Source organism: Mycteria americana, chromosome 1 (genome assembly GCF_035582795.1).
Source record: "Mycteria americana isolate JAX WOST 10 ecotype Jacksonville Zoo and Gardens chromosome 1, USCA_MyAme_1.0, whole genome shotgun sequence".
Taxonomy (NCBI): Eukaryota; Metazoa; Chordata; class Aves; order Ciconiiformes; family Ciconiidae; genus Mycteria; species Mycteria americana.
Genome location: NC_134365.1, coordinates 199770426 through 199789847, shown reverse-complemented (window position 1 = coordinate 199789847; position 19422 = coordinate 199770426). Strand labels below are relative to the sequence as shown.

At 37.0% G+C, this 19422-nt stretch overlaps 1 protein-coding gene across 1 annotated transcript in view; it reads right to left on the bottom strand.

The window, feature by feature from the left end:
- Window positions 1–6158: 6158 nt before the first annotated feature.
- Window positions 6159–19422, bottom strand: part of USP12 (ubiquitin specific peptidase 12) — a 40093-nt gene continuing 26829 nt past the window's right edge. Inside the window, exons 5-9 of the mRNA XM_075490849.1 lie at window positions 17181–17257; window positions 16892–16975; window positions 14209–14406; window positions 11645–11723; window positions 6159–9550 (exon numbers count right to left, since the gene is read on the bottom strand). Of these exons, the coding sequence (XP_075346964.1) occupies window positions 9449–9550; window positions 11645–11723; window positions 14209–14406; window positions 16892–16975; window positions 17181–17257 (540 nt within the window). The 3' untranslated portion in view covers window positions 6159–9448. The remainder of the gene's footprint in view (window positions 9551–11644; window positions 11724–14208; window positions 14407–16891; window positions 16976–17180; window positions 17258–19422) is intronic.

Sequence of the window (19422 nt, the reverse complement as noted above, 5' to 3'; positions counted from 1 at the left end):
CTTTAGGAGAAACATTCAAGAACTGACAGATTTGTGGAAAAAAACCCTCAAGTTGGCCATTAGCAAGAGTCAGTGATTTACATAATTATCTAGACATCCACAACAGACCAATCTGCCAAATAAATGGAATGCTAATGTGACAGCTGACTTCTAATCTCCACATATTCCTTACTATAATTAAAAAATAACAACAATGGGAAAACAGCATTGATATAAGGAGACTTAGAACTTTAATTCACCTAACAATCATCTACGAGAAGTATTTCTGTAAATTATCAATCACAAAACATCAGACTAATTTTCAATGAAAAACATCTCCAGCCTCAAGATTCATGTAGACCTTGCTTACAGAATAGGAAAAATGCTTCATTACTTTTCATTTGACCAGAAATGTAAGTCATTTGCATTGAATCAGCATCTCCAAGACAATGCTCAGGGAGATCTGTTGCATTTTGAGGGTCCATATGCTCTTATGGAGTACTTGGAAGGTTTGTTTTCTCGGATATTCAAGACCACAAACTTTCAGCACTCCTTGCTCCCACGGGAATTACTACAGCTTTTGCACTATACTGTCTATCAACAAAGGTACTTAAAATACATAACTCCTATTAAATTTAATGATTCATTGGATTTTTGTAATCTCCCTGCATGCTGACCCCCTACAGTCTTATCCAGCCCTTGAGGGAACTAAACGGAAAATGCAGTGCTGCTCTTAGTACTTATGTAAATAGCCATGAAACATCAGGAATTGCTTTCTATCCATGCTCTGCCAGCAATGGAAATTGGAGTCAGATCATGGTTTAATGAGATAATCTTCATGAGCAGATGCTAAATGCCCCTCAGTTAGAAACCACCAAACAGAGCAAGTTAGAACAAGGATGACTTGAATATAAAAACCACCAAGGATACGCGTAAGTCCTAGAAGCTGCTGTACCCGTTGCACACAAGTGGAAGAGCATGCAACAAGCTTATGCAGCCTTCTACCCAGTCTTACCTCTAATTTTGCAAGAAATGTTTCATAAGACAGAATTTTTATGTGCACTTCATGTAGGGGGCAAGGTGCCAAATTCAACAGCGGCTGCAAGGCTAGACTATAGCGGGGTAAGCGGCAGGCAGGCAAGCATCCTCCAGGGAAGCTTTGTGGCAGCTCTCTGAAACACGCATGTTTTCTTGAAGGGAAACACCAAAGCAGGATGGATTATTCAGGTCTCTGGAGGATGACACTCAGCGTCCCCATAGACCCAAGATTTCTCTTTTCTGGGGACACATGGCAGCTGTGTTTTCACGTTATTCCTTCTCAGTTTCCAAAACTGAAGTTGGTATTTGTGCAGTTAAAGACAAATATTCATGTGCTGTAACTATTATCATGGGTACATTCTTTATGGAAGTCTCCTGTTGAATGAACAGCTGTGTCTCCTGATGTATGTAGATGTATCTGACATACAGCATAAACACCAGGAGATGCTATTTTTTGGACATGCAGGCTCACAGTGCAGGCTGATAATCTGTATAATACAGCCGGCCCTATCAGCCTGCACAAACAGCTTTTTGTTTCTTTTTTTATTCTTCCAGTCTGGTAGAATGGTCATTGTTTTTACAAGATTTCAAGGCTCTGGGCCTTTTTTCATCTCACTCTAATCCTTATTAATAAGCTTTCAGTATGCTACTTAGTTTTATTTTTAAAAGTTACCGAATTTGGCCAAAAGCAACGTTTCACTGCTTTATATTCTTTAACAATTACTATTACTCACTGAAGCACAAAATTATCATGCATTGTATTTTTTTTTAAATGCCCAAGTTCTTTTTTAACCTTTTTCCCCCCAAATATATATTATCTTGCACACAATCCCATAATGAAGAAAGACAAAAGACAGCTTAGGCACTATTGTAACTTTTGTCTCGTTTCTCCTCTGGTGAATTATGAATTTTTCTATATGTAATATATAGAAAAAGAAGAGGCTAATTGGTGTTGCAATATATGTGTGGAACATACTTCTTGATCTCAACCCATAGTCCCTCCCCCTAATACTCTGCAATTCAGAAAGTTACCAGAATTTAATCACAAAAAAAAGTGAATACATAGCCTATACGTATCAAAATTGTATCTTCAAAATGGTGTCCTTTTTATCCAAAAAAAGGGAATGAAAAGGAGCAGTGGCCAATCTCAGAGCCTTGCATATGCTTAGCAAGTACAGTCCTGCTGAATGCAGTTTTTCTCTAGATATTTGCTGAAGGTTCTTGGTGGCTGCTCTGCAAAACTTGGGTCCTGCTAGAATACATTGGGATTAGCAAACACAGTGATAACTCCTTGCTATCTAGCTCCTAACAGGTCTTAACACAACCTGCTACTCATTCCGATAGATTTCTGCGTAACATCGCCATGCCTCCACACTGAACTCTAAGCAAACTCAAAAATAATCTGTAGGGTATCTTCTATAAAACAAATGTTTCCTTTTTCAAATACGTTTCTGGTTGTGTAACAATCTTAGAGAGAAATGCTGAATGCCTTTCAGAGTCTCCTTAAAAAGAGGAAGAAAGGGGTACATCAAGGTTGTATTTCTTCAATCCCATGACTCCAAAAAAGTCTTTTTGATATTGAAGAGTACTTTCACCAGAGAGGCATGAGGATTAGAAGACAAAAACCTCCAGATATTTTCAGTGCAAAAATCTTAAACATTGATCTCATCTCTGAAATACAGCTCAGTAATTCAGCAAACATTGCCTTGACATGAAAGATGCAAAGAGAAAACTGATGTGACATAACAGTAGGATAATCAGCTTCTAGAAACACGAATAAACGCGCACCCATGAAAGTATGTAACTCGAGCTGAGTGTTGTTAGCACATCTCATGAGAGCTGATTAAAGCAGCCATTACAATAAAGCAACATTTAGTGAAAGAGTCGAAATAACGTAATGATCACAGCTCAAAGCAGTTATGTATATCAACTCGTGTTATGATGTGATGACATTCAAATTCTGAACAGCCGATACTTGACAGCAGTGAGACTTTCAGGCATCCATGGATATGAATCACTTAATAATATAGCATACTAACAAAATATTTGGAGATCAATTCAATTTTTTTCTAACTTAAAATCAGTAACAGAAAATACAGAAATGAATCCTAGTGAATAGCTGAAAATGCTTTGTAGATCAGACCATTAAAAGATTATATTTCGTTTGATTGGCATATATGCATAAATTGTATCTGGAGGAGCACTCATTAATACAATCGTATCAACTTAACAAATCTGTGTACAGATGGAAATTTCAAATATCGGCTTAAATAGCAAATTAAACACACACACAAAAGCATGACGCTCAATAAGCAACAAAAGCCTAGCATGGCAGATGTTTTGAGCACCCCCCGAATTCTCCAAACACCAGAAATCTGCATTAAATTTAATATTTTGCCTTTTTGGGAAATGCCGCTTTTATATCTAGTGTGTTAGTAAATAATTGTAAAGCTCCTTCTCCATATTCTCTGACAGATCCTGCTGTGCGTTTTCTCTCCTAGATTACATAGCCTGCGGAATGCAGATCAAGGACACGACTGATGATCCTTCTGGAATTACAAGCTCCCTAATGCTGCCAACACGAGTTCTATACAAAGAGCTAGGTAGAAAGTACCCTGCCCTTTTCCGAGCCCTTACAATCTCTTATGCAGGCAGCAATCACAAGCCATCAGAGGGAAAGAAAGAATATAATTTATTTGTACCTTTGGGAAGAAACTGGAAGATATTACTCACTTCATTTCAAAACTGGTGATGTCTGCAAACAACCCTCCTTATATATCCAACACATTCTTACACAAATTCCCCCAAAGGGATTCATCAACTATAATAGCAGATTCTTAGGTTTAGCCTAAAAATTAACTCACTTAAGAAAAAAAAAAAATGGTAAGAGGCAGACAATTTTGCAGACATTTTTGAATATAGACCAAAGAAAGTTTATTTCTGCCTCAACACACCCTACCATTAAGACTGGAAACAACAGACTCCAGAGATCTCTGTATTTAAAAGATAAAGCCTGTGTTTGTTTGCATGGTAGTTGACTTGCATAGTTCATTTATAACAATCAATCAGCAGCAAAGCTGCTGCAAAATGAACAACCCTTGAATACAGATTATGTAGAATATTAATTTCAGTAATAATTGAGTACTTGGAGGCTTGCATGTAAAGAGACTAATGTATTATACATCTCACGTTATGTTGTGAGAGGCTAGAGGACTTTGAAGCCTTACAAGACAGAAACCATAAATGTGCATACTGCATTATCGAGAGGGAAAACAAAGACTGAATTTCTAAGACACAAACTTAAGATAAACCCAGACAAACGTGGGGGGAAAAGTGGACAGCTTACACTGTAAAGCCACTCCTTGAAAGCAAACAAACCATACCTGGATTATTTAAGCTTTTAGAAAAAAGTCACAAAAGTATATGCAATGTAATACTGCAACCCATGGATTATTAACATGTACTGAAATGAAGTTTTCTCCTCTTGCAGATGAAGGTAACTGAAGAGATATATGTACTGCTGGTTTAATCTATGAATACATCTAAAGAGATGACACGCTAGTTTCAAATAACTGCTCTCAGGCAACTTAAAAAAAAAAAATCCAAAAATGAAAACAAACAAACAAACAAACCCAACCCCAAACAAAAAAACCACCACCCAACCCTTTTTGGCATCCTCAGTTGTTGGTGCATTTTCAACACTTTCTAAAAGTTCCCCAAGCTGGAAATCAAAAAGCCCAAGCTGAATTCTGTCATTGAACAAAGTCAGCAGTTAAACAGAAAAGATGTCACCTCTTCACGTGTATAAGTAGGCAAAGCTTTGTGTATAACAGAATTCATCCCTGTTCTTCTATAATCCATATTGTGGAGGTATACTATACTAAGGGACAACTACTAATTTTGAATGAACAGTTATGAAGAAAGTAATGAGGATCTGTTGATGATATTAACTGTACACAGTTAAGATTTTTCTGGTTAAGGGCAATTGGAAATTTCTGTAGAAAAAGGTAAGAAGAAACAAAGCTAAGTAAGTTCTGGTAAATGAAGACTGAAGATTTCACATATCAAAATTTCTTTTAGTTACAAGGATGAGCTTAATAATACATCTATACATGGTCATCTTAAACCTACAGCTGGGAGACCGGACCAAATAGCACAAGATAAAGTTCCTTTAATTTTAATGAGAGAATTATGAAAGTAACTAGAGGCCCCAGACACGTCAGGTTTTAAACTTAAACCACCACAAAAAAGTAATCAAGCAATACAGACTTTCATCTGTATATGATCCAAAGAGCACATATGCCATAGTGCTTGTGGAAACACTGAGACAGACACGGGGAACAAGCCAGGATGTCCTGTCTGGCTTCAAGCTGCTGCTCCAGAAGGATGCAGCTCTTCTGTGCATCCTGTATTATACCTGCCAGCCCTATGCAGACGTCAAAGGGTACAGCAGAAGAACCGAAGTGGCATCAAATCCCTATGTGCTAACATCTGAATGTCACCTAAAGACATGCAACCTGATTTGTGACAAACTTCTGAAAACACAAATCAATTTAAACATTCATACATGTACCCGAACACCTGAAAGTCACTATTTTCATGCAGTTAAAGGCTATGGATGTGGGCGTCACAACTACAAATATGGCAGGGTGTGCTGGTTTTGGCTGGGATAGAGTTAATTTTCTTCATAGTAGCTAGTGTGGGGCTGTGTTTTGGATTTGTGCTGGAAACAGTGTTGATAACACAGGGATGTTTTCCTTACTGCTGAGCAGGGCTTACACAGAGTCAAGGCCTTTTCTGCCTCTCACCCCACCCCACCAGCGAGGAGGCTGGGGGTGCACAAGAGGTTGGGAGGGGACAGAGCTGGGACAGCTGACCCCAACTGACCAAAGGGATATCCCATACCGTATGGCGCCATGCTCAGCATAGAAAGCTGGGGAAGAAGAAGGAAGGGGGGGATGTTTGGAGTGATGGCGTTTGTCTTCCCAAGTAACCGTTACGTGTGATGGAGCCCTGCTTTCCTGGAGATGGCTGAACACCTGCCTGCCCATGGGAAGGAGTGAATGAATTCCTTGTTTTGCTTTGCTTGTGTGCGTGGCTTTTGCTTTACCTGTCCGTCTTTATCTCAACCCACGAGTTTTCTCACTTTTACTTTTCCAATTCTCTCCCCCACCCCACCGGGGGGGAGTGAGCGAGCGGCTGCGTGGGGCTTAGCTGCCGGCTGGGGTTAAACTATGACACAGGGTATGAACTGGTTGTAAAACTGTAAATACATATATTCATTACAAACAGTAGCATATACACCAAGTGAAGAATTACTTGATAGCAAATCATACATAGACATTGTAACGAGCTGCATCTTTTTCTTCTGATGCTGGACTCCCATTCTTTGGTCAGTCTCTCTCTCATGTTAGTGCCGTAAATATTCCTATTTTTCTTTCCTTCTGTTTCCCCTCCCACAAGGTGGGGATCCAAGAAATCCCTCAGGTAACTTGGCTGCACGTTTTATAGCAAGGTACAGATTTTTTTGAGGAAATGGAAGTCAAGAAAGAACAGCATTTCAAAACACTCCCTTCTCCTCTACCTCAGAAACCAACAACTTACTTAAAAACTAATTCTAGAGAAGTATACCACCAAAAATTTGGCTGCCACCGAACTATTTTCGTAACAGCACATCTCTAAAGATATATAATGCAGTGTATTTAAACACTTCTCCCTCCATGGCTCAGGGCAGTTAGCTTAATACAGCAAATTCCAGATACTTTTTAGGTTTGAAAACACTGAAAAGCACAAAAGCCAGCTGACTGACCATTCGGGCTCCACAAAGGATACAGTACTTACCTTTAGAGAACATACTTTATTTAATAGAAGTTTTTTGCTCCAATATACAAAATAGGGGACTGTAGTCCCAATTAACATTTACATAGTTACACAGCAAATAATTTCCACCATTTACAACAACTGACAACTTTCCCACACTCCCCACTGTATTACAGCCAAGAAAAAAATCCTATGATGTTTTACATGCCAATCGGTTATATTTTGTACTTCCCTGCCTCTTTTCTTTTTTTTTTTTTAAGTTGCAGTTTCTGATATGAGTTTAATTAAGAACTTATAATTATTTCAGCTGCACTAAAAGAAAAATGAAATATATAATTTGGAATACTATCTCAAAACCCCTATACAAAATAAAAGTCAGTATCTTATAAAAATACATTGCCGAAGTAAAACCAGTGATACAACAAAAACGTTTTAGACTTTGTTAGGGTATAAAATATTTAGCAACTAGCCTCAGCTTTCAACTACACCAAACAAAAAAAAAAAAAAAGAAAAAAGGAAAAAAAAAGACCAAATGTTTTCAATTAGCAAAAAGTAATGTGACAGTTCTTTTACAATACTGTACCTTTAGTATGCAAAGGACTTCATCCTTCTAACGTGCATCATTATCCAACTGATTGACCCCTTAACCCTTTTCCCACTGAAAGCTGAAAAAGGTTTTAAAATTATTTGAATCCTTTAAGAAAAATCCAATCATATTTTCTGCATCTCCCACAATATTTAAGCTTTACTTTACAATGCTGGTAGTTTAATCATGATACATAATTTTCTATAAAAGAATTATAGCCAAACCAAGGCTTTAGAAACTTTGCATTTTACAAAAGCAATTTGTTACAGTATGACAGTTGCTAAATAGCCCAATTTATTTAGTGACCCTGTTAAAGATTTGTTCAACTGAGTGAATAGGTGAAGTCATTTCCTGAGCTAAAAGATACAGGTAAGTTAATAGTCAGTTATAGCAGCAGACAGGAGACATTCTTTTTAAAAGTTGTAACAGTATCAATAAAATAACCTTAGAAAATTACAATAATGTAAAAATCACTTGCTGAAGAGGGAGTGACAAGGACATCCAAGACCTGATTGCCATAATCTGGAATGCACATCCCATGACTTTCCAGAAATTACATTCAGCTACTGTCATACAACGTACTGGTAAGTGGAAGAATGTCAAATCACAATAGTTCACATTTCTTACAGACCAGGTGTTTTGTCAAGATTTAATTCTTAATGCTGTTTCATAAACCTAAAGCAAGGTAAACTGCTTAGTTTCAGAAATTGTCACCATACAGGACTTAAGTATTATTACTTTTAAAGGAAAGTGGTATCTTCACCTCATGAAATTCCAAGCCTATTTCTTTTTATTACTCAGACATAATTTACACTTGAGACCTTGCGTGGTTTTTAAGATAGTCACCCATGCCATTGGGAACCGAAGTGGATCCATTTTTAGGGGAGGGAATAATATTCTGAAAATGGTTTACTTTGATCCAAATCATTCTAATTTGCTTAGAGTATGAAACATTAACAAATTATTAAAGAACTGTAAAGACCAGTATACCACCACTGCACCATCATTTTCTTATGATACACATTCTTAAAGTCTTCTGTGTAATAGTTTGATCATTTTTTTCACTCATTAATGGAAAGAGGATAGTCTAATTTAATTAAATAAAGTACCTCACTTAGATACCAGTTCCTCGAGAAGGAAATCTCTCTTCTGTGTTATTCATTTTTTACAGACATTGTAGGCATTGTTTTTAGAATTTATATTGGTTCTTCTTTAACATTTAAACATAATTAGTTTTAATTCAAATTAATATATAAAATCTCCAATACTTGTTAGAATAAAGGAAAATACACAAGATCCTAAGTTACAATAATTTATAAATAAAAATAAACTATTACAAACCAAATCTTTCCCCATACGGAGATTAAAAGCCATAATCTTGACTGATTGTTCCCGATCATACATTATAAATAACGTAAGCTTCTTCAGAGAAGCAAAACATACTTGCCTCCCCAACACCAGTTTATATCTTCAGTTAAACTACTACCATCAAGAAGGCAATTGTGTTGGGCCCAGATATATCTTCTTGCTTACACATTAACCCTCCCAACCTCATTCTTTTAAACTTAAGCACAGGAAACTAAGTTCACAAAGAGTCCTTTACCTTTTACACACAAAGTCTGTATAAAATACAGATTTCTAATGCTCCTATTGCACCAATCTGGCAGTGCAGTTAGAACCTGCTTCAAATTCCACTGAAGTCCATGAAAGGTTCTCCAGTGACCTTAATGGGCTTTGAATTAGGACCATAGAGATAGTATCACCTAACAGAAAGCTCCTGCAAGAGTGGCTGGTATCTCTCTTTTTGCTTATGGGATGCAGTGGAGATGTGTAGTCAGCATGATACCTGAGCAAATAAAATGAAAATGATACAAAGGTTTTAAGATTCCCAAACTCTTTGCTTAGTTGTGTGCAAACTGTGCTACTGCCCCTGGAGCTCCCTGCTTTCCTTTTTTTCAGTGCTTGCTCCATTCCAAGATAGAGAAGATGCGAGGCATAAAAATCTCTCTTCACCACAGTTCCCCCTCAATCCCGAGACTGATAGAAGAGGATGTAACCAGATTCAGAGTTCTTTGAGATGTCTGATGTCAACCCGTAGAATTCTTCAATAGCTTGTGCATCAATTTTCTGTATGTAAAAACCCAAAAATTTAAAGTAAGAATATCTTGCATAACATATACATGGCATTAAGTTCCACTCTAAAAACTACTGTCAAAAAAAAATAACTTTCACATAATTACATAAAGTAATAAAATTGAAATAATTTTTAAACCTGTTATGTTTTGGTTTCCCCTCTGCCATCAGCTGCACAGAGGGTAGTGGATATATGCATTTTATATATAAATTTTTAAGTATTAAGTGAACCTACTATGAGTGCAACCTTACATGCATTGTTTGTGTGAATTTCACAGAGAAAAGTTTTAAAGACAACAATATCCCATTGAGACTTTAAATTCAATATGAAGAATGCAAGTACAGACTATCATTTCTAACTCTAAGCAGTGTAAGCCAATCAAGTTCAGAGGAGAATAAGGAGAAGGCAGAGAATGAAGGCTAACTTTTTCTATGTTTTTCACACAGAATGTTTACCTGTGACTTTGTTAGCTTGGAAAGCTGCCTATAACCAAGATTTTTGTGGAAAGATGCAAAACTTCTGCTAAGAAGATGAAAAGAGTATTGTCTGGTTTTCATTGTCATCATTTTCAGCTACAAAATAAACTGAAAGCAAGCTCTCTTGCCACATTTTAAATCAAGGGCAATTAGGCTGCAAACAACAAAAAGGTGGAAAGATAAATTTCCCTTCACTTAGGCAGATTTTATTTAATTTCATTCCCATTATTTGGAATAAAACATCTCTCAGGAGGAGTGAGCCATTCCAACTTTATGAACCATGGGCCTAAATGTCAATGAGACATTTTGAATCTAAGAACAAAAAGATTCTTTCCTTCCTCTTTAGAAAGGCTAAGAGGAAAAAATACATTACTGCCAGGTGTTACTGCTTTGGAACTGGAAAGATTGTCCCTGATGTTTGTGAAATGATATGAGATCTACTACAGCTCTCTCTGTTTTCCCTGGAGGAAAGTGAACTTCTGACCCTATCGAGACATTTCAATTTACTGTGCATCTTGATAAGACACAGAGGCAATCCTTTTACTTTCCCAATAGCTCTGCATATTTCCATGTTTGTCATTTCCTGTGTGAAAAACCATCCATAATGTGGCTTGGAGAGAAGAACTCTTCTATACCCTTGACTTGTCCTGCCAATTAACAATGTAAGTCCAATAGCTGTCTCACTCATCTTTCTTCTTTTCAATTATGCATTTCTTGTGTATTGTAAATAAAATGTAAACTATTCATTTTATAGATCTAATTAATTCAAATAAAGACAGGAAAAGGACTTGGACAGCACGATCATACTTCTGTTCGTGCATAGGCATAGACAAGGGGGAAAAAAGGAAGATGACTGAACAAGCAAAAAACCTGAGATAAGGACACCAGCAGTTTCTGCTCTTTCTCTCAATAAAGAATAAAAGATAACTGATGAAACAGAAAGGCAACAAAGTCAAAACTGGTGAAGGGAATTCTGTTGTTCCAATAAATTAGTTAGAAACCCTTTTTTTTTTTTTTTTTTTAATAAGAAGTAGTCCTGGAAGCATGGCTAATATTGGCAAGAATACAATCAGAGGCAAAGGGCTCCTGTTTCAGGGATTAACTTTTAAATTTTAGGGCAAAATCTCAAAAATCTGAAGTTTCTTCCTATTTTGATATTTGTTACACCTTTGTCTGAAACAATCCAGGATACTCGATAAAAGACTACCAGGCTGATCCATTCCATTAAAACATAAGCTCCTAGAAAATATGAACAAACGGCCTGCTCCAAAAAATTGCCCTCAGAAAAGAATTGCAGTAAAACCAATTTATCTGTATCTTCATTTGCCATGTCTTCTGGCCACAGGAACAGCTTATTAAACAAAGGTGAAAGACAGTGACCATAAACAAAGAAGCTTCTTTTAAGAAGTATAAAAACCAAAATGCAATTCAAACTATTGTAGAAATTGTAAGGTGCAGCTCTGCACTCACCGTTATTGCTCATTTAGACTGGGGTTGAACCCTCTTTTCACTGTCATACCAGTCCTTTTACTTTAAGTAATCATATACACAAGAGGGGTGCATGTGCTCTGGTTGGTATGAGAAAAACATTCAGGGTTACACAGAGCTTACCTCAACAATATCATCATCAAAAAGTAACCAAAAATCATGACTCTTCACTATTGCAATATAATGTCCTCTGTTAGGGCCACTGTAAAATAAAATTAGAAAAGAACACAGACAATAACACGCATGTATGTACAAACGTATTTCATTAAATTTTTTTTCTTGTAGAAAAGCAATACTTAACAGTAATTAAAATGGCTACCAGTACAATTTCTGTTTGGATGTTTCTTTTCTTTTTTCCCCTCCCCTTATATCATCTTCATAATGAGGTCTTACTTATCTCTACATTTAATATTGTGCTAAAAAAAGGATTACAATTTCAAATCAGGAATAAGCACAGGCACTGAAAATATAAATGAAATTTAAAAAAAAAAGAGACAGAGAAATGAAATCAAGAAAGCATTCTAATGTTTCATAGGGACAGAACAGATCCCAAACTATTTCTGATCTTCAGAAAGAAATAGCTGCAGAGCTGCTGTTCATTTGCAGTCTCAATCAGGAACCTCTTTATCCAGTCCACTGTAAACAAAAACTGAATTAAACTGACAGTTTAGAAGTCTCAAGAATCCTCACAGCAATGAGAAGGGCTCCCAATTAAATTAAAACTGTTATAATGCACAGCTCTTCAGTTTATGGCAGACAAGAAATTTCTCCACAACTATGACAGAAAAAAACCCAAACTTTAAAAGTGTCCTATTTCTAATCAGATTTCAAGTAAAGAAATAATACACTTTCTGAAATAGCTGAGCCTTACAACTGAAAGTGGACAACTAGTTAAAGCTGTTCTGGAACTGTCTTAACTGGCTAAAAGCACTCATACAATTTTTATGTCTAGATCAGGGAAGGAAGGTTGCCATCTGTGAGGGACATGTTTGTGTACCAAATCACATAACCCAATGAAAACAGGGTTCATCTCCTTCCATGGCTCTGAGAACAGGTAAGTTTCCAAGACTGCAGCTTGAATGAAGGAGAAAGAAATGGTTAGAACTGGACAGAATGGTCAGAAATGGACAGGTTCTATTTTCCCTAAAATCCGGAACAAGAGTGTCCCAGAAGACTATGGCACAAAGGCTTATTTTCCAAAACTGTCCTGGCCAACTTGAGATCCAGTCCTCTTATCTCCACTCTAATCCTAGGTCTATCTAGGGAGGAATGGGGGTGGGGGTGGAACAAGGGGCAGTAACTGGCAACTTGAGGGCAGGTCTGCCATTTTGAGGGACTTCAAAAAGTCGGAAGAATGGACTGACAAGAACCTCATGAAGTTTAACAGGACGAATGCAAAGTCTTGTGCCAGACTAACGCCATCCAACAGTACCAGCTGCAAACCAGCTGGCTAGGTGGGCCCAGGAGGTCAACAAGATGAGCTGTTAGCCAGCAGCGCATCATTTTGGTGACAGGGCTGAGCGTCTGTTGGCTGTGCTGTACGAGTAGAGCCAGTAGTGAAGTGATAAGCCCTGCCACTCTACATTCTGAGACGCAGAACTGGACATGGGATTCCAAACATGACCTTGTCAGTTTAAGGGAGTGACTGATAACCTAGAGGAAGTCCAGTGGCAGGCCATTACATTTGTCAGAAGGCTACAGCACCAGAGGGATGAAGAGGCTGAGGGAACTGGCTTTATTCAGCCTGGAGAAGACTAAATGAGGAATCCAACTGCTGTCTTCCATTACCCAAAATGGTAAAGTTATAAAGAAATTAGAGCCAGCCTCTTCTCAGAAATGCAGAGTGAAAGGACAAGAGGCAGCGGTCACAAACTGCAGCAAGGGAAATTCTAACCGGATATGGGGCGGGGGGAATCACTGTGAGAACACTGATGGACTGGAACAAATTGCCCAAAGAGGCAGTGACATCAGCATTCCTAGTCATGAAACTGAGCCCAGTGCAACCTAATCTAATGTCAAAGTTAGCCCTGCTTTGAGCTTCAAGTAGTTGACCTCACAATGTAAATTATTCTATGATTCTAGATGTTAAATCATCATTTTCCACTTTGGGGCTTTTATCTACTCAATCAGCAGCTTGTAGAGCAGCCCTGATTTTAAGACATGAAACCATAAGAACATTTGTTGAATACAACAAAATCAAATACAAATCTAACAGTCATATTTTGAAAGCAAGGAAACAAAGTAATCAACAAAACTCATAATTTATTGATACATTTCAGAAAATGTTGCTGAAACCTTAAAAAAAACATCCTAAAGGAAATGCTTTATAAAGGAATCTGTTCTATAATGCTTTCCTTCCTAAGAAACTTCTTTTTAAAATGATCTTTAAATGTTATTGCAGTTATATGATACTGCATGTTTTGTGGGTTTTTTTAACATAGTTAAGTTCATACAAAGATCCGTCATGTGACATATACTGTTATCACTTTCCACATAGAATTATCAAGGCCAGAAAGCCATGCATTCTGTCAGGATTGGTAGCATCTCCCCACGATGCTTTCTTTCCTAGGAAACTTTTCTTTTAAGAGGTCTTTAAATGCTATTAGAGTTATGTGATGCTGGGTGTTTTGTTTTTTAAACGTAGTTAAGCTTATACAAAAATCCCTTGAGTAAAATAGAGTTATTACCTTCCACAATGAACTACCACAGCAACAAGGTCATACATTCTGTCAGGATTGGTGGCATCTCCTGAGGTGTTAAATAAACGAAGCTCTAAAGGAAAAACTACTCTATAAGAGAGTTTTGTGTATCGATGCAGCTGATCCATGTATTTAAATCTCTTCAAATGGAGAGCTAGAATCATAGGTAGCTTTTTTACTTTCATCCTGAAAAAAAAAAAAAACAAACAAGCCAACAGTATTTCCAATATCCAGCCAAAACATTCAGTTGATATCAACAAACAGGAAACCTGTCTTACTGAAGTCTTTACCAAATTTTGCAAGCATTAACAGAAGCTCAAATAATCAGCTATTTAACAAATATTGAACATGTCCTGTGTTGCTAAACTAAAGGTGGATTTTAACAATTGAAAGAATTGCAAATGTATTTAAAATAATAAGCTATAATATATAATAATATTAAGAACGGCCATGATGAACCCACATAATCATTTAGACACAATGACTGCACAGCAGAGAATTCAATTTTTAAACATACCTCCCCATAGCTCTGAGTTCCCAAAAGCAAAACCTAGATCCCACTTGGTATACAGTGGAGGTATTGCAACAAAGTTGTTCCAGAGATCCTGTTCCAGTTGAATTTCTCAGTAAACTAGCCAAGTCAAACAAGCTTTTTAAAATAAGCTTTGTTACACCACTTTGTTACATATGAATTACCACAAGTTTTCCTATCAAGCCATTCACTTAACATTGCCAAGGGATACAGATAGCCCACTGTTACTCACCTTACCTCATGCTACCCAAACAAGATAATGCTGTGCTCTAGCACAGTAGTGTTGTACAAATATTGCAGCACTGTTATGGCAGTCAAAGCCAGCAAGAGATAATCTAGTTTTACTGAGGGCTCACCGGCCCCTTTCCCTAGTTAGAGGTATTGAGATCTCGCATCAGTGCCTACAAATCCTCATCAGCCAACCACAGCTGGCCTGGCAGCAAACACAGGCTTCCACTCTCTGGGCAATAAATTTGCCCATACTAACAGAGCAACCAAGCTAGCATGCTCTGCTTCCTGGCACAGCTAATTGCCTTAGATCAGCACTATGCTGAATACTTCAGAACTGCCTTCAGCCCCGAAAGGTAGCTCAAAAGTCTCAACAATACAGCCCAGGTTTCAGACATGTCTACTAAGACCATATTTTCAGAATGTCAGGAAATATGTTTGTACAAGACAATCCTTTTCCAAAAGATAGGGGGCTGGGGACAAAATCCTTGAAAACTCACCTTCCTTCCCTTTTTCTCATTAAACTTAGACTGATAGTAACCTGTAGGAAACCCTGCTAGACCCAAGTTTTCTCCATGGCTCACAAGGGAACTAGGAAATGAAAAAAGCAGGAGAAGGGCAGAAAGATGACAGAAGCAACTATTTTTAGGGAGAGTTACATTTTTATTATATTACTGAGATATGGATATAATTTCGGATCTATTTCTTTTTCCAAAATGAAGTCCTCTTCTTATAATGCAACTGTGTTTGACAATAGGAGCTCTTTCACCAATGAAGAAATTCAGTACACCACCTTTGCTAGCTGAGTAGACACTATCACAGATAAGCTCCATGTTATAGAGATGGAAGAAAATTATGACTGTAGTGAAACTGAACTTAAGCCCCACATGAAAAGCAAAATATAAACAATAAAAGCTGTGTTTTGCCAATATGGCAGTGCCTACAGTACATGTTTATGCCAACACAGCTTATATTGGTCAGGGATCACATTACCTCCCACACAGAAAAAGAGCTACGGCAACAGAAAACAACAGGACAGACCTGGCTTCACAACCCTCTAATACACACCAATTAGTAAGCTTAGGCAACGTGTGCAGGCAGACTTTGCAGATGAGATATGCCAAAAGCCATGTGCTGAATCTATGGTAAACCAAATAACCAGAATCAGTGGTATAACCAGTAGAGCATGTCGGTGTTCCCACCCCTTCAACCAAATACCTTCTCGGATAATGAATACCACGCAGTACACAAAATTAGAGATTTTTCAAAGGTGTAAACAAGACTAGAAGAATTATTAGGCAGACAAGAATTGTTTTCAAACATAATGAATTTCAGGCTTCCATGGAGCTTCTGGTGCTTTTCAGGAGCACTGTCAAGCAGAAGTTTAGGACAACTAACTACGTACTTTTAAGAAACTAGAAATTCAGTTAACAAAAAAAGTTACAAGCCTCATTCTGACTGAATCAGGGAAAAAAAGTGCTATCAAACTGATTCTTACAGCAATTGGAAAAATTATTTTATTATCAAGACAAAACCAAGTTTAAAAAGTCACATGAAATCAGTGACTTTTCATCATTACCCATAATCTTTGATTAGTCACTGGCAGTTTGTTTTAACTTGTCTTTTTAACTTATTTTTGGTCTTAAGACCATTCTTTCTCTCGTTCATGAAATAAATAATGATCAATGGAGTCCCAAAATGCTTTACATGGATTCTCATTACTCATGGAAGTAGGCTCACTGAATTCAAGCAAAAGGAATGAAACCATGTCACTCTTAAGTGGAAGAAGAGTGAGAAAAACTAAAAGAAAAAGAACATTCTACCCCTGCCTCATACACACACACAAGGAAATACAAGAGTATTTTCATGAAATGGATGGGTTTTTTTTTCCCCTCCCTGAGTCTGATGTACCTTTTATGTGCTTCTTGCTTACTGCGACATTCTTCACAGTAATATTTGTATTCACTGCACAGAGTTTCTGTATTGCTGAAACCCCTGAGTAAAAAAAAAAAAGAAATGCTACAGATACTAGTTTCTTATCTGAAATATACATATAAATGTGTACAATATAAACATAATTTTATACTCTTAAGTCTACATAAGCTAGAATTTGCTAAGCTTGTGAGCTTTTAGTTTTACTTCCTGCTTTCTAGGTAACAGATAAAAGACGAATTATGAAAATTCAGATTTGTGCATGTACCTTAAACAATGAGTGATTGAAGTATTCTGCTCCACATCAACTGAAAGGTCTAAGAAGTCTTCATCTTTGCTGCTTATCTGCATGAAAAAAGAACCAATAGATTATAGTTAAAACAAGTTATACTAATTTACCTCTGTTTTTCAGTACCATTTTCTATTGCCAGAATGCATCTTTTACTTTGTAACAGACTTTTAAAAATTGTTACAAGTGGCCTTTCTATTTCAGAGATTTGCTAGATCTCTGTTTCTGATTTTGTTCAGGAGTAGGGAAGTGTATATGTGTCTGTGGGGGTATATAATGCCAGTTGTCATTATGCTGTGATTTCAGCTCAACAATATTAATGCCAAGTTCCGTCTATACCTCACTCTTTTCAAAAGAATACAATCACTGGGATTCTTCTATTTACTGTTCTCACCTCTTTTCCTCCCCTATGATTCCCTCCAACTGGAAGTTATGTATCTGCATATCATAGTGTACCTAATAAAGAGCACAAATATCTTGAAGCCTCTTCCTAGCTAGATTCATACTTTTCAATGAGCAGCAGATAGCAAATTTGTTGGTAAATGAGAGCTTGGGAGTTGTTCTGATAGAGGTAGAATACTGCATAGCCATTTCTTACAAAAATGTAAGAATAACAATTAAAGTGAAAAAGAAATTCCTAGAAGCAGAGAATAAATTCCACCACAAATTCTGAAAAATGGTGATGGATGAAATCCACAGGTGCCCTGAAAATCAACTATGTTATTAAAAGGTTTAGGAAATAGCAACCTGCAACCTTAACTTTTGTCTGCTAGCGTTTCCTCTCTGTATCTAGAGATACTCAATGTCACTGATGATAATGTCCTCTGCCTTTTATGACTCCTAGGTACAAAAGTAAATGGTTTTAGAAAAGATTCCTGGCTGCAGTTTCTTGATCAAAAGCAGGAAAACTTAAACAGCTACAGGAGAACTAATGTAACTTCATCTTTAAAACATATGAGATTTATGTTCCCTTTTCAACTCAGAATAAAAATAAATTTGGGGAGTTGTTCTCCGATTATCAAGAGATGAGAAACACACAGTTCCTAAGGGCAGCATATGTGGAGAATAAAAAGAAAAATACAGGTGGTCAAGACAACTATTTTTGAGAACGAATACCATAGGGAAAATCCAAAAACTTATGAAATTAAGTTAAAAGCTTCTGTTAGTATCTGTGAGAGGACTGGGCAAGGATTCCTCCCACTCTTCTGTACCTAGCCTTTCCACGTGTAAGTGTACATGTACAAAAAATGTCACTATGCCAGTATACATCAGATCTACTACATCATTTAGATGCTGAAGTGTAATGTTTATACTTTTAAAGAGACCACAGAACATATATGGAAAACTTCCAGCACGTTTTTAGGGTAAGGTAAAAAAGCCACCTGCACCTTCAGGGTGCTGCACATTTCCTGTCTTCAGGGATGTACTACGGTTTAGTTGTGTGGACAATTCTTCAGAATATCCTATTGCAAACCACTTTTGGAATTATCAAACTTGAGTTTATAACACTAAGAGCTCTGGTGGAAATCATCTTAGCCTAGGGATTAAGAATGGCTCAGGCAAAAAAAAAAAAAAAATCAGTTCTAGAAAATACTCTGCTGCAGTCTTCAGCTAGGACAGCTGGAATTAAGGAGTCATGTGATCAGTGTTATTCAGACATACAATTAGATAATTCTTCCTCTCTTGGTCTACTCAAAGAAGATGCCATGAAACAATAAAGATTTCACAGGCAGCTTTATCCCACGCAGAAGCTGTAAGGGCAGGGAGGAGACAGAGAAGAGGAAAGGGATGTGTTGTACTTGGTTAAAAAGAGATTGGTACTGAAACCAGGAATTCTTCCATTCTTAGTGATAATACCGATAATACTGCCTTCAAGAACTTCTCTCAGGTTAGCCAGTCCGCTGTGCACTTAGGATCATGAGGAACCATTAAAGGATTTATTGAAAGAATAGCCAAGTGGATTTTTTCCATCTATGTTGATAAATTAGAAATTGCTATTCTTAATTTTTAAGATTTTTTGAACATTAGTATTTGAACAGTACTTTTTTTTTTCAACAATAACTCATACAGTTTTAATTAATAAAAAAGAAAAATTATACAAATGTCACCCTCCACTTTAACCAGCCCTCTCCCACACCTCTTCTGTAGAGGTTCTGTTTCAAATAAACATCACTAAGTTCCTTAGACTGAAGTTGCCAATGCTATATATTTCAATCATCTA